The sequence below is a fragment of the Amblyraja radiata genome, chromosome 32, assembly GCF_010909765.2.
Source record: "Amblyraja radiata isolate CabotCenter1 chromosome 32, sAmbRad1.1.pri, whole genome shotgun sequence".
In the NCBI taxonomy this organism is placed as follows: domain Eukaryota; kingdom Metazoa; phylum Chordata; class Chondrichthyes; order Rajiformes; family Rajidae; genus Amblyraja; species Amblyraja radiata.
The window spans coordinates 27628921-27644228 of record NC_045987.1 but is presented as its reverse complement, the minus strand read 5'-3'; the positions used below and the strand labels follow the sequence as shown (position 1 = coordinate 27644228).

At 43.1% G+C, this 15308-nt stretch overlaps 1 protein-coding gene across 1 annotated transcript in view; it reads left to right on the top strand.

Annotated features, from left to right (window-relative positions):
* Nucleotides 1–15308, top strand: part of c5 (complement C5) — a 208835-nt gene that overhangs the window by 60639 nt on the left and 132888 nt on the right. Inside the window, exons 11-13 of the mRNA XM_033048613.1 lie at nt 6990–7187; nt 10227–10421; nt 13446–13655. Coding sequence (XP_032904504.1) covers nt 6990–7187; nt 10227–10421; nt 13446–13655 — 603 coding nt within the window. The remainder of the gene's footprint in view (nt 1–6989; nt 7188–10226; nt 10422–13445; nt 13656–15308) is intronic.

Here is a 15308-nt window from a genome sequence, read left to right as displayed (position 1 = left end):
GACCCGTTGGGTCCCATGTTCACACGGGAGGGCTGGTCCCCCGACGCAATATTCCACCTCTCCACCAATTCCAATATTGGTGGCCAGTGGGGTGGGGAGCTTTCTGGAGCACTGGTATGGGCGTTGTTGGCTGCAGGGACTACTGGGCTAGTATGGACATTGTGGGCCAAATGGATTCTTGGGGTGGCAGCTCAGTCCCTCAAGCCTGATGTGCTGGCAGCTCACTCACGGCTGGTGGGCTGGCAGTTGACTCACGGCTATTCCTTGAAATTCCATTTCATGCAGAGTGCAAGGCCACCAAATTCAAATCCATTTTCCTACCATTTCAAGCAGGGTGCTAGGCCACCAAATTCAAGTGCAGTTTAATACCACTTCGAGCAGGGTGCAAGGCCACAAAATGTAAGTGCAGTTTCATACTACTTCAAGCAGGATGCAAGGCCACCAAATTCAGGTTCAGTTTCCTACCACTTCAAGTAGGGTGTATGGCCACCATATTCAGGTTCAGTTTCCTACCACTTCATGCAGGGTGCAAGGCCACTGAATTCAAGTGCAGTTTCCAACCACTTCAAGCAGGGTGCAAGGCCACCAAATTCAAGTGCAGTTTCATACCACTTCAAGCAGGGTGCAAGGCTACCAAATTCAAATGCAGTTTCATACTATTTCAAGGAGGGTGCAAGGCCACCAAATTCAAATGTAGTTTCATACCATTTCATGCAGGGTGCAACGACACCACATTCAAATGCAGTTTCATACAATTTCATGCAGGGTGCAAGGCCACCACATTCAAATGCTTTCATACTATTTCAAGCAGGGTGAAACCACCATAAAAACCACCATAAAACCACACAAAACACCACACTCACAGTTCAGTAGACATTCAGTGTGTTCAGTTGATTCACAGCTGAGACAGAGTCATGACCTCTCCCCCCCCCCCCCCCCCCCCCCCATCATGCAGAGACTGAGCCACACCCACACTTCCGGGTTTTATAATCCCTCCCCATCCCACTGGAAAAGGTGTGGCCTTCATGGTGTGATTGACAGGAGAGAGATTCTCAACATTTTTTAAACACTAATAACACTTTTGTTTTTCAATGATGGAAAGAATCCTCTGCACCTGATGAGTGGAGGGGGACTGAGTAAGATGGCCAAAAATCACAGCCGTAAGTGATAGCATTTTATCTAAAATCAATATAGTGCAAACAGGAAGTTGTCAAGCTTAGACAAACAACCATTTGCAGGCAGTGCCTTTTCACTTCAACCCCATCCCCCCAAACAACCATTTGCAGGTAGTGCCTTTTCACTTCAACCCAAACCCCCCAAGCAACCATTTGCAGGCAGTGCCTTTTCACTTTAACCCCATCCCCCCAAGCAACCATTTGCAGGCAGTGCCTTTTTACTTCAAACCAACCATATTTTCATTTTTAAAACAACATTAAGGGCACTCACAGTTGAGTAGACATGTGTTCAGTGTTATTCAGAGCTCAGAGAGACGTGACCCTCTGGCTTCCTCCATCTTGCAGAGACTGAGTGAGGCACACCACTTCCTGGTTTTATAGTCCTTCCCCCTCCCTCCAGCAGGGACAGCAGAGAGAATGGCAAATTATTTAAAAACATTAATATCTCTCTGTTTTTTAGCGATGGGAAAAATCCTCCGGTCCCGGAAGGCGGAGGGGGGCTCTGAGCGAGGCGGTCAAAAATGAGGGCCGTAGGTGGCGGCGTTCTCTCGGAAATCACAGCACAGCGAGCCAAATGTGATCAAGATCGGACTTTTAGTAATATAGATAAGATATAAACTGGTATCTGAAGTTATGCTGTTGAGAGTCTTTGCTTTTTCATATATATTAACTTAACTATTCATTAGTAATGACTGATTCTTCCAATTGACATCAGAGTCACTCTTTTCAAAATAATGAATGCAATAGAAATAAAATGAAATTAAATTTGGAAAGAAAGAGACAATAATAAAAACAAAGAGAATGTATCAGTACAGGTGTATTTACCAGCTTTTCTTCCATGGACTCATAGGATTCACTAGCTATGGCACTGAATTGGTTTACTATCATGTAGGTAGACATCTTCTTTAGCATCTCAGTGTTCCATATCATAAGGACACAGAATGGAAAGGAACGTTTGGAGATGTGAAGCCTTTCTGATTTCCCCAATTGAATTGAATGGAAGTAAAAACTTACAAAATAGTGAAAGGCCTGGATAGAGTGGATGTGGGAGAGTCTAGGACCAGAGGTCATAGCCTCAGAATTAAAGGACGTTCTTTAGGAAGGAGATGAGGAGCTACCAGCCTTGGAGGGCATCTACCACACGCGGTGCCTCAGGAAGGCCCTCAGCATCCATAAGGACTCATCACACCCCTGCCACGGTCTGTTTCAACTACTTCCCTCCGGCAGACGTTACAAGGCCTTCTACGCCCGAACCTCTAGACTCAGGAACAGTTTCATCCCAAGAGCTATAGCGGCTCTGAATCGGCCCTAATGAGTGCCCCCCCCACCCACCCCCTTTGGACAGTCTCCCTCAGATGGTCACGTCAATCAATTCAGCTTGTTTATTTATGTATTGTATTTATTTACCTTTCTTGTACATCAGTGGAGCTGCACACTATTATTATTATTATTATTATTAGGAGGAATTTCTTTAGTCAAAGGATGGTGCATCTGTGGAATTCATTATCACGGAAAGCTGTGGAGGCCACGTCAATGGGCATTTTAATGCAGAGATAGATAGATTCAAGATTCAAGAGAGTTTATTGTCATATGTCCCAGATAGGACAATGAAATTCTTACTTTGCTTCAGCACAACAGAATATGGTAGGCACGAATACAGAACAGTTCAGTGTGTCCATATACCATTATATAAATATATACACACATGAATAAATAAACAGATAAGGTGCAAATAAACATATAATGGTCTATTAATGTTCAGAGTTTTGTTTCATTTGAGTTTAATAGCCTGATGGCTGTGGGGAAGCAGCTATTCCTGAACCTGGGCGTTGCAGTCTTCAGGCTCCTGTACCTTCTACCTGAAGATAGCGGGGAGATGAGTGTGTGGCCAGGATGGTGTGGGTCCTTGATGATGCTGCCAGCCTTTTTGAGGCAGCGACTGCGATAGATCTCCTCGATGGTAGGGAGGTCAGAGCCGATGATGGACTGGGCAGTGTTTACTACTTTTTGTAGTCTTCTCCGCTCCTGGGCGCTCCGTTGCCGAACCAAGCCATGATGCCCCTTAGAAGATTCTTGATTAGTAGGTGTCAGTGGTTATGGAGAGAAGGCAAGAGAATGCGGTTAAGAGGGAAAGATGAATGAACCATGATTGAAAGGCGGAGTAGACTTGATGGGCCGAATGGCCTAATTCTGCTGCTATCACTTATGAACAAGTTATGTTTGTCAAGCGTTTGTGACCCTTGCTACTTGACTTTGCTTACAGCATTTTTTCAAAAGCAACGCAGATAGGAGAGTTAAACTTTCCCTTTAACTCAATTAAGTTGCTCTGCCGTTGAGCCAACTTTCTACCGTAACAAAACTAACTTTTGATTAGAACAGCAAAATAATATTGTTTTCAATGAAAGTTCCCAAGCTTGATAACTGGGTGTGTTGTACGAGGAGTGATTAAGCAGTTTGAGTCTATACTCTCTGGAATTCAGAAGAATGAGGTGATCGCATTGAAATGTATCAAATTCTCTGAGAGTTGAAAGATAGTTGTGGGGTAATGGCGAGTTCTCACGGTGCGACCTGAAGCAAGATGTCACCCGAGTGAAGTGGTCGTGGTCCAGCACGAGTTCCGCACGATAAAGTGTTCCCACGATAAAGAGTTCCCACGGTACTCGGCAATTCTGTCATTTGTGCGACTGACTTGTCCGTCTCCCGATCTTTCCCGTTAATCGTGAATGAACATCGTGGACTGTAGTATAGTTAATCACGTGGCACAAATGATGTCACTTTTTTTTCACACGCTATATAAATATCCTCCGTTCGTAGAATTGTCTCATTTGCAGACATGCCTATACAAAGTTGGTTCGAGTACAGGCTGGTTGTTATTTTCATTGACGTGCTGTATGCATTAGCGCAACATGTGCATCGAAAACGCTTGCGTGAAGGCAGAAGGGTGAGATTAATTAAAAAGATAATTAAGAGGAAGTCTCACTGGGTTAAGCCCATGTTTCAACGGAGACCTCAATTAGGACAATATGAGCAACTGCTTAATGTGCTGTGCGAAGAGGATAAAAATGCATTCAAAAACTTTGTCAGAATTTCACCCGAGCTCTTTAATGAGTTAAAGAATAATTTGGGACCTCTGCTGAAGAAGACTGACACTGTAATGAGAAAGGCACTGGAACCAGGGTTGCGCATAGCAATCACCCTCCGCTACTTGGCCTCAGGCGATTCTTATAAAAGTCTGTCTTACAACTTTCTTGTCGCCACCAACAGCATCTGTGGTATTGTCAGAGAAACCTGTGAGGCGATCATCCAATTTTATTCAGCTGAAGTGATGGAATGCCCCAGTACACCAGATGCGTGGAAGAGAGTTGCACTGGGGTTTGAAAACAGGTGGAACTTTGCTCACACATGTGGGGCTTTGGATGGCAAGCATGTGGCAATTCGTAAACCACCCGGAGGTGGCTCAAATTATTTCAATTACAAGAAATTCCACTCAATTGTACTCATGGCGGTGGTTGATTATAACTACAACTTCCTGTATGTGGATGTGGGCACACCTGGAAGTGTTGGTGATGGCCGGATTTGGAAAGAAACCTGGCTTGGAAATAAAATGGAAGGTGGAACAGCAGGCATGCCTGATCCAGAACAACTGTCAGGAGAAGACAGCCCGGACATCCCATATGCGATGGTTGCTGACGAAGCCTTTGCATTACGGCCCTGGATTATGAAGCCATATCCACAGAGGAATCTAACTAGGGAACAGAGGATCTTCAATTACAGGCTGTCAAGGGCCAGGAGGGTAGTAGAAAATTATTTTGGCATCTTGGCAAACAGATTTAGATGCTTGCTCAAGACAATGGAGCAGAAGCCCAAGAATGTGGAGAGTATAGTATATGCAGCATGTGTTCTGCACAACCTGATCCGAATGAGAGGTGCAGCTGCTGGATCAGCAACATCCATCCAGGACGGTGACCTAGTGGACAGTGACACAGGGGAAGTAACACTAGGTGCTTGGAGAAGTGGTGCGAACAAGTTGAAAATGGTCTCACTGCAGCGTTTGAAAGGTAACTCGGGCATATCCTGTGTGAAAGAGCAAAGAAACCATCTCTGCGCTTACTACAATTCACAATTGGGGAGTGTGCCGTGGCAGGACAGCATTATTGATGGGTAGCCGACCATGGGAACACTACTGCATGTTATAAGCTGACTTCCTAGTGTTGTCCTCTGAAAAGTGCTTCCTCTAAGATGTCCGTCCGCAAAACCTGCCGTTTAGAACATTGCATTGTCCCTTTAAATGCCTGAGTTGACGCTTGTAGCGGAGGTTGATGGATATAATGTGTTTTAAATAATCTGGCGTGCCTCATTTGTTGTATTTCGTGTTTGCGAGGCCCTTTTACAGACAAATGTATTGTGTGATGCATCTCCTCTCAATATGTGACAGAAGTCGTCTTCTTATATTTTCAAATAGGAATAAAGACTTTGTATCACATTTACCGTGCTGATTGTCTTATTTTATTTTCTACCAAGAGGTGAAGAACACGTTTAAAAAGCTGGACATTTCAGTGTCCTGCACACTCAGAAATGTTAATGTCAAAATGTGAGAATATCACCTCCATTAAGGTCTTTTGTGTTTCAGCATGAGAGGGATTATAACATTAGAGACATTCGTCTTGTAGTGATGTATTAATGACGATTTGCAGACATCAAGCTGATAGTAAAAGATAAGTTTATTTTAAACAAGCAATGGCAATGACAATCAAAATGCAGAGGTAAAAGCTTTATCACACTTCAGGATATAATAAAATGTGTAGCCACCAACAAAAAGAAAATGCACAAGAGTAAAGGACACATAAATTAACATACAGACATTTACAAAGGACTACAGATGTAACACCAAATGGTGAGTGGCCAACAAATTAAATAAACGAAAACTTTCCGACTTTCCGACTTTCTTTGACCCCTTTCTTTGCGATTTTCTGAGAGGCATCTCTGCAAGTCTTACTGTGAAAAAGATTCTCAAACAATGACAATTAGGTGGGACGTCCTCGATGGACACATGGTCCATTGGCGATATTGAGACCACCTCTTTTACTCACCTTATGTCCCTTCTGTCAAGCTTCCGGGTTTACCGTTCGCAGGAGTTCCCACGGTATTCGCAAGTGTCATTACGGATATCGCACGGATATCGCACTGGCATCTGCGTCCATACAATGTTGCAACGCTGCTCAAGACACTCTTGGAGAAATTCCAAAATGTTTGAATTTTCTCCCGACCTTACCAAGTCACACGACTACCTGCCGTTAGCGCCACGGAGGTCCTCGGTGGTCCACGAATGCCGTACTGCTATCGCAGAAGGTTCCCACGATGTTAAATCTTGTTAGGTCTTGCTTCAGGTCGCACAATGAGAAAGCCCTTTAAAGATTTCTCTTGGCAAGAGTATCTAGAACCAAAGGGCACTGTATTAAAATAAGGAGTTGGCCATTATGGATTGAAATGTGAAAAAATGTCCCCATCTACAGGTAACGACTCATTATAATTTTCTTCCCAAACAGGCTCTGGGGGCTCAGTAGAGTACATTCGTCAGAGATTGATAGATTGTTAAACAGCACGTGAATCAAAGGATAAGGAATGTGCAAGAAAGTGGAGCTCAGTTAAAAGATTAAGCATAATCTTTACTTTGGCCATTTGAGTCAAATTTCATATTCCTGCCTCAATTTCCTCTGTCCTTGTGGATGCAGTATATTGCATCTCACATTTCTATGGGAATACAGTTTATAATACATTGGATTCTATTTCATCTCATGTTAACTTTTTTAACAGGTCCAAGTAAAAGACATTTTAGGAAATCCGGTTGGAGAAATTATGGTTGAACTTTCAGCCAATGCAGTTTTTGATGATGGTCAAAGACAAGAAGTGATTATACCAGATTCGATAAGACGGAAGCAGACAGGAAGAGGCGATGGAACAGTATTGTTCAGCATCCCTGTTCCAGGAGATCTTCAAGAATTAGAATTTACGGTCAGTAGATGAAAATTTGAGATACCAATCAAGACAGTTCAGCATAATTTGCTGTCTGTGGTACAGGGATTTGATTAGTAAAGGTGATATGACACATTTGTTGCAACACTGAAAGCACATGTTGGTCACTTTTTTAATCCAGAAGATAGAAACATTTTGTAAAGCATAATGGGCAGTCACGGTGGCGCAGCGGTAGAGTTGCTGCCTTACAGCGAATGCAGCGCCAGGTGACCTGAGTTCGATCCCGACTATAGGTGCTGTCTGTACAGAGTTTGTACGTTCTCCCTGTGACCTCCGTGGCTTTTCTCCGAGATCTTCGGTTTCCTCCCACATTCCAAAGACATACAGGTTTATAGGTTAATTGGCTTGGTAAATGTAAAAATTGTCCTAATGGGTGTAGGATAGTGTTAATATGCGGGGATCGCTAGTCGGCACGGACCCGGTGGGCCGAAGGGCCTGTTTCCACTCTGCATCTTTAAAACTTAAAATAAAACATAGTTTATGACAATTACTGGCATGTTTAGATATAACATTTTATAATTAACAATGTAGGATGAGAAACAATAGGTTGTGGAACATGACCAATGTCATTAAATCTTAATCTAACCATTGATCTTATGTGATATTTTGCACTGACAATGTTTTAATATTTATGTGCATTATTTTTTAAAGAATTTCCCATATTTGGTTCCAAATTTGTTCGCATATTTGGGTCTCAACACGGAATATGGTGGTCTCCACAATTGTACTTGTTACGATAATCAGAATGAAGTGTGTGAGTGTAGTTTAGGGTAATCTGCCTCCACTTCTTTCATTCGTGTGGAAAGGGCATAACTTGTGGAAAGGGCAATAAGCAGAATTTTAGCAAATAGTTCATACATTACCATGGCATGTCTCAGTGAACGTTCTTTGTGTGTCGTGTCTGAGATGCGCATTGGATAACAAAGGACGTTTATAAAAAGTGGATTTGATTTGAAAGTCTAAATGAACATTATTGTAACGCAAGACGTGTCAATCTGACAAGACAGCCACAGACTTTGATTGCATAACTTGGTTCTAATATTACACTGGTGCAGTAATCTACAGAATTAAACAGTCATAGAGTGATACAGTGTAGTAAAAAGACCCTTCGGCCCAACTTGCCCACACTGGGCAGCATGTCCCAGCTATATTAGTCCCACCTGCTCGCATTTGGTCCATATCTCTCCAAACCTGTCCTATCTATGAACCTGTCTAACTGTTTCTTAAATGTTGGGATAGTTCCTGCCTCAACTACCTCCTCTGACAGCTTGTTCCATACACACACCATCCTTTGTGTGAAAATGTTACCCCTCAGATTCCTATTAAATCTTTTCCCCTTCACCTTAAACCTATGTGTTCTGTTCCTCAATTCACATATCCTGGGCAAGTGACTCTGTGCGTCTACCCGATTCAAGATTCAAGAGATTCAAGAGAGTTTATTGTCATGTGTCCCAGATAGGCCAATGAAAATCTTGCTTTGCTTCAGCACAACAGAAAATAGAAGGCATAAATACAGAACAGATCAGTGTGTCCATATACCATTGTATAAAATATATACATACATCAATAAATAAAACAGAAAAAGTGCAAATAAACAGATAATGGGCTATTAATGTTCAGAGTTTTGTTTGAGTTGAGTTCAATAGCCTGATGGCTGTGGGGAAGAGCTGTTTCTGAACCTGGACGTTGCAGTCTTCAGGCTCCTGTACCTTCTACCTGAAGGTAGCGGGAAGATGAGTGTGTGGCCAGGATGATCTATTCTTCTCATGATTTTATACACCTCTGTAAGATCATCGCTTATCCTCCTACTCTCCAGGGAATAGAGACCCAGCCTACTCAATCTCTCCCTATAGCTCAGAATCTCTAGTCATTGCAACATCCTCGTAAATCTTCCCTGAACCCTTTCCAGCTTGAGAACATATTTCCTATAACATGGTGCCCAGAACTGAACACAATATAAATGCGGTCTCATCAACGTCTTATACAACCTCAACATGACCTCCCAACTTCTATACTCAATACTCTGACTGATGAAGGCCAATATACCAAAAGCAATTTTGACTACCTTAAATACCTGCGCCTCGACCTTCTAGGAACCTTGCACCTGCACTCCCAGATCCCTCTTCTCTGCAACATTCCCAAGAGCCCTACCATTCACTGTGTAGGTCCTGCCCATGTTAGACTTCCCAAAATGCAACACCTCACATTTCTCTGTATTAAATTCCATCAACCATTCCTCTGTCCACCTGGCCAATCGATCCAGATCCTGCTGCAATCTTTCACAACCATCTTCACTTTCTGCAAAAGCACTCACATTTGTATGTTGTCAACCAAATAATTGATGTAGATGACAAACAGTAACGGCCCAGCACCAAATCCTGAGTCCTGAGACCACTAGTCACAGGCCTCCAATCCGAGAAGCAATTTTTCCACCATCACTCTCTGCTTCCTTCTATGGAGCCAATTTGCTATCCATTCAACTACCTCTCCTTGAATCCCATGCGATGTACCTTTTTCTGCCCTTTTTTTTAATCAATTGTTGCTCATATATGACTCCAGAACTATATCTGGTTGATTCATAATTGCTTCCTCAATTGGGAGCCATTAGTGAAGGGCGGGTCATGCTGATGTATTGTGCATAAATTATTTTTTTTTAATCTACTTTTCCTGTTGAAGCCTGAGTTAAATTTTTTGCCCAATGATATCATTGTGCCAAGACGCACAAATGTAAAAGGTGTAATCTACTGCATAAGGGCAATGTTTAGCCACACATACTCAAGATGATAGAGGAATTCTCATTCTCATAAGAGTAGTTTAATAGTCTGTGTTAAAATATGTTACTGTTTCTGTGAGATGCATGTACTTAAAATTTAATCTGTCCTATGTTCCAAAGTTTCCTTGTTGTTATCGTCAGTGCAGACAGTAGATTTTTATTGTGCAGATAGATGATCTTGTGAGATTTTTATGCTCATGGAATTTCAAGACATATTTAAGCCCAATTTATTTCACTTTTTGTAGATTCGGACCGCTCTTGAGGATGAATACCCTGTCTCCAAGACATTCACAGCAAAAGCTTATCACTCACAATCTCAAAGCTACTTATACATTATGTGGGTGGCAGGTTTCCAAAAATTCCTCGTTGGCACAGATCTTAGTGTGAACCTTTTTGCAAGTAGTCCATACTTCAGTAAAATAGGACACTTCCACTATCAGGTAAAAATGGTTTAATATTGATCATAGGTATCTCGTATGGATTCACTTGAATGGCTTTTATATCGTAAATCTTGGAATATTTGATATTGGTTTGTAGATTTGTCAATTGTTGCCAAACACTGAATGTATGCAATGTAGTTCTGCCCATCACACTTCTGATGAAACTCTGTGAACCAGTTCACATTGCCATATTTGAATCAATATTCAGGCAGCATAAAAGCTCTGTCTGGGAGTAGTGCTATGAACAGATGCAGTATTGGATGTGCCACTTAGATCAAACATCACCCAGTCTACGTTTGGTCTCGCCAATGTACTGTATAAGAGTCCACGAATAGAACAATGGATACAATAGATGAGGTTGGAGGAGGTGTAAGTGAACCTCTGCCTAACCTGAAAAGACTCGGCGTCCCTGGACAGAGTCAAGGGAGGAGGTATTGGGACAGGTGTTGCATCTCCTGTGGTTTCAAGAGAAGGAACCTGGGGAGGGGGTTGTTTGGGTGGGAAGGGATGTGTTAACCAGAGGGTTGCAGAAGGAATGGTCTTGGTGGAAGGCGGAAAGGGGTGGAGATGGAAAAATGTGAATAGTGGTGAGATTACGTTGGAGGTGGCAAACATGTCAGGGGATTATGTGTTGTATGCAACAGCTGATGGGATGAAAGGTAAGAACTAGGGGGACTCTGCGACTAAGGGGAGCGGGAGCAAGGGTGGAGCTGCGGGATACTGAGGAGACACGAGTGAGGGCCTCGTCTATGATGGAAGAGGAGAACTCCCATTCTGTAAAGAATTAGGACATCTTGGATGACGTGGTATGGAACGCCTCATCTTGGGTGGGGGCGTAGGGGAACACATTGAGGTGGGGGTCTAGGGAAATAAAGGTGAGGCCTCTGTTGGTGACAGTCCGTTCCATATCGGAAATGGGGAGGTCATGGGTGATGGTGAAGACACAGCAAGGGTGGGGGTCGGAGTCAGAGGAGGGCCAGGGAATGTACGGAGGTTGAGACGAGGTCTTGTGGGGTGATGTGCGGAAATGTGTAAATCTGCAGCAAGGGCTGGTGAGGGTCTACAAGATAAAACCAGGGTGACCATGGGGTTAAGCTGTAAGCAAGGTTATCTTGTTAATGAGTTAAGGGGTGCAGCTAGACAAAATAATGCGTGTTGCAAAATGCTATCCTAGCCGGTCAGGCTCGGCATGTCGTACATTCCCAGAGAGAGAGAAAAAGAATGAGAAGGAAAGTTAAAAAAAGTTGAGCTAAAATTAATGGTAGATGGTCCAGAAGCCTGCAGTATGCACAGACAGACATGGTGTTTCAGGGATCCAAATGGTCTTTCCAAGCATTGGAGCTCTCTGTGACATTACAGAGGCTGCAGACCAAAAGGTAAGGGTGGGAATGGGATGAGGAATTGAATTGGCAGTGACTAGAAGCTCCGGGTCACCCCTGCATGCTGCACACCAATATTCACAGAACCAATACCCAATACACAGCAACAAGACGAAGGGTCTAAAGAAGGGTTTCGGCCCGAAAAGTTGCCGATTTCCTTCGCTCCATAGATGCTGCCGCACCCGCTGAGTTTCTCCAGCAACTTTGTCTACCACAGCAACAAAATGTGTTTCTATCACCCAATCTGGATTTAGTATCTCCAGTGTGGAGAAGACCACGTTGTGTACTCTGAATGCAGCACACTAGACCACTGGATTGCCAGACGTGCAAGTGAATTGCTGCTACAGCTGGAAAGACTATACGGATTCCGGTTCACGGGAAGGGAAGAGATGAAAGGACAAATGCATCAGCACCTGCTTTTGCAAGAGAAAGTGCTATAAGAATTGAAGGTGGTTGGTGGTAACAGGAGAATGGACCAGTGAGTCAGGAAAGGAATGATATCTATGTATTGCTGTTATGGGGAGGAGAGCTGAAGTATCTGGTTGCTGATGGAATGTCTTTGAATATGGCGGAAGTTGCAGAAAATGACCTATTGCGTGCAGAGCAGCAGGGTGGAATTTGAGGACCAGGAGAACTCTATCAAGGTGCACATAAAGTGCGAGAGTAATTCAGCGTGATGGGTGACATTTTGAGTCTGGACCCTTCTTCAGACTCCTTCAGACGTCTGAAGAAGAGTCCCAACCCGAAACATCATCCAACCATTTTCTCCATAGATGCTGCCTGACCTTCTGAGTTACTCTAGAACTTTGTGCCTATTCTTGATATAAATCAGCATCAGCAGTTCTTGTTGCTACATTTTGGGAACTCTATCCTTGTTTATTTCTGTTCTGGAGGAGAGGGGGTGAGAATAGGTGAAAGTAGTGGATCCAGAAATTGAAAGTGATGTGGTCAAGAGCTTCAGAGAGTTAATTAATCACAACATAAGTTGTTTATGGATTGAAGGTCACTCCACTATTTCTCAAAGAAAAACACACCTGGAGGCAAAGCTCATGTGGAAAATACTGACCTAAAGAATAAATGACGGATGGGGGGAACATATGTGGGGTGGGAGGAGAATAGCTCAACAACACTGAGATGTATATGTATGTACATGATGAATTGCACAGAATGCAATTGCAGAATAATGTGCATAATATTGAAAAAGTCTCTTGAATAACCAAGTATTTCCTGCTTTTTGGCAGGGCCTACTTCTGCAGGTGAAAAATAATTTCACCATGACAACATTGTGCATTCTCGATCCTGCCATCTATATTTAACTGAAAATAAAAACTCGGCATTAAGGAAGGAAAGATAGACACAAAATGCTGGAGTAACTCTGTGGATAGTGGACAGGCAGCATCTCTGGATAGAAGGAATGGGTGAAGTTTCAGGTCAAGACCCTTCTTCAGAAGGAAATTCAGTGTCAGAACAAGTCCCCCAAACAATAATTTGGTTGCATCAGATTTCGCTATAATTTTCTTTTCTCTAAACTATATTATAGATCTGTGCTCTGATTATGTCAAAGATTACAATATCTGCACACAGTAATTGTGTTTTCATATATTCCACATCATATTATTTACTGTGAATTTTCATGTTAATCTAGGTGGTATCAAAAGGAAAAATAATTTCATTTGGAACAAAAGTCCGTCCAGAAAATAACCAGATTTTCAACCTGAATATTCCCATCACTAGGGAAATGATTCCTTCTGCACGCCTGATTGCATATTATATAGTAACTGGAGAAAATGCTGCTGAACTGGTTGTTGATTCTATATGGTTTGAGGTGGTAGAGAACTGCGTAAGCGAACAACAGGTAGGTTACAATTGGGTTTCTAGTCCAGGTAGAATGTGTGCCATTTAAATCATGATAATTGTAATTAAATGTACAGCACAAGACTTTATGAATGATATGCTCTTTTTAAGGTTTAGGTTTGTTATTGCACATTTGTTTACCGAGATATCAAGTGCACTGTGCCACCCGATATTTACAGGCTGCACTGTGGCGCAGCAGCAGCACCAGGGACCCGACTTCGATCCTGACTATGGGTGCTTGTCTGTACGGAGTTTGTACATTCATCCCGTGATCTGCGTGGGTCTTCTCCGAGATCTTCGGTTTTCTTCTACACTCCAAAGACATATAGATTTGTAGATTAATTGGCTTGGTATAAATGTGAGTTATCCCTTTTGTGTGTAGGAAAGTGTTAGTATGTGGGGATCGCTTGTCAGTGTGGACTCAGTGGGCCGAAGGGCCTGTTTCCGCGCTGTATCTCTAAATTAAACAATAAAAAGCTTTTGTTTTGTTTGCTATCCAATCAAATCCGATAATACTATACATGAATACAAACAAGCCATTATATAAGTATACCAGTTAGAGCGAAGTGAAAAATACCAGTGAGCAGAGAGGAAAAAGTCCAATAATAAACATAAATCTAAACCTTGATTATAGAAACATAGAAAATAGGTGCAGGAGTAGGCCATTCGGCCCTTCGAGCCTGCACCGCCATTCAATATGATCATGGCTGATCATCCAACTCAGTATCATGTACCTGCCTTCTCTCCATACCCCCTGATCCCTTTAGCCACAAGGGCCACATCTAACTCCCTCATAAATATAGCCAATGAACTGGCCTCAACTACCTTCTGTTGCAGAGAATTCCAGAAATTCACAACTCTCTGTGTGAAAAATGTTTTTCTCATCTCGGTCCTAAAATATTTCCCCTTATCCTTAGACACCTTGCTCTGGACTTTCCCAACATCGGGAACAATCCTCCTGCATCTAGCCTGTCCAACCCCTTAAGTTGGTTGTTATGTTGGTTGTTTTCCCGTAGCAGCATGAAGTATAGCACCCTGAGCACAGGATCGCCCCAGGGTTGCGTCCTCAGCCCCCTATTGTACTCCCTGTACACACATGACTTTGTGGCTAGGTTCAGCTCCAACTCAATAATTAAGTTTGCTGATGACACTGTGGTGGTGGGCCTGATCTCAGACAACGATGAGAAGGCCTACCGGGAGGAGGTGGCTGGTCTAGCACTCTGGTGCCAGGATAACAGCCTCCTCTTGAACATCAAAAAAACGAAGGAGCTGATCGTGGACTTTAGGAGGGCACATCATCCGAGGACGTACACACCATTGAGGATAAATGGGGATCCTGTGGATAGGGTGAACTGTTTTAAATATCTGGGAGTCCACATCTCTGAGGATATGACATGGACATCACACGCCGCAGCACTCGTGAGTAAGGCAAGGCAGCGCCTTTACCACCTCAGGCAATTGAGGAAATTCAGAGTGTCTCAGAGGATCCTCCAGTGCTTCTACGCAGCGGCTGTGGAAAGCATCTTGTCCGATAATATTACCATCTGGTTTGGGAATTGCTCTGCCCAGGACAAGAAGGCTCTGCAGAGAGTAGTGCATTCGGCCGAACGCACTATGGGAACTTCACTCGCCCCCCTGCAGGAACTATACATCA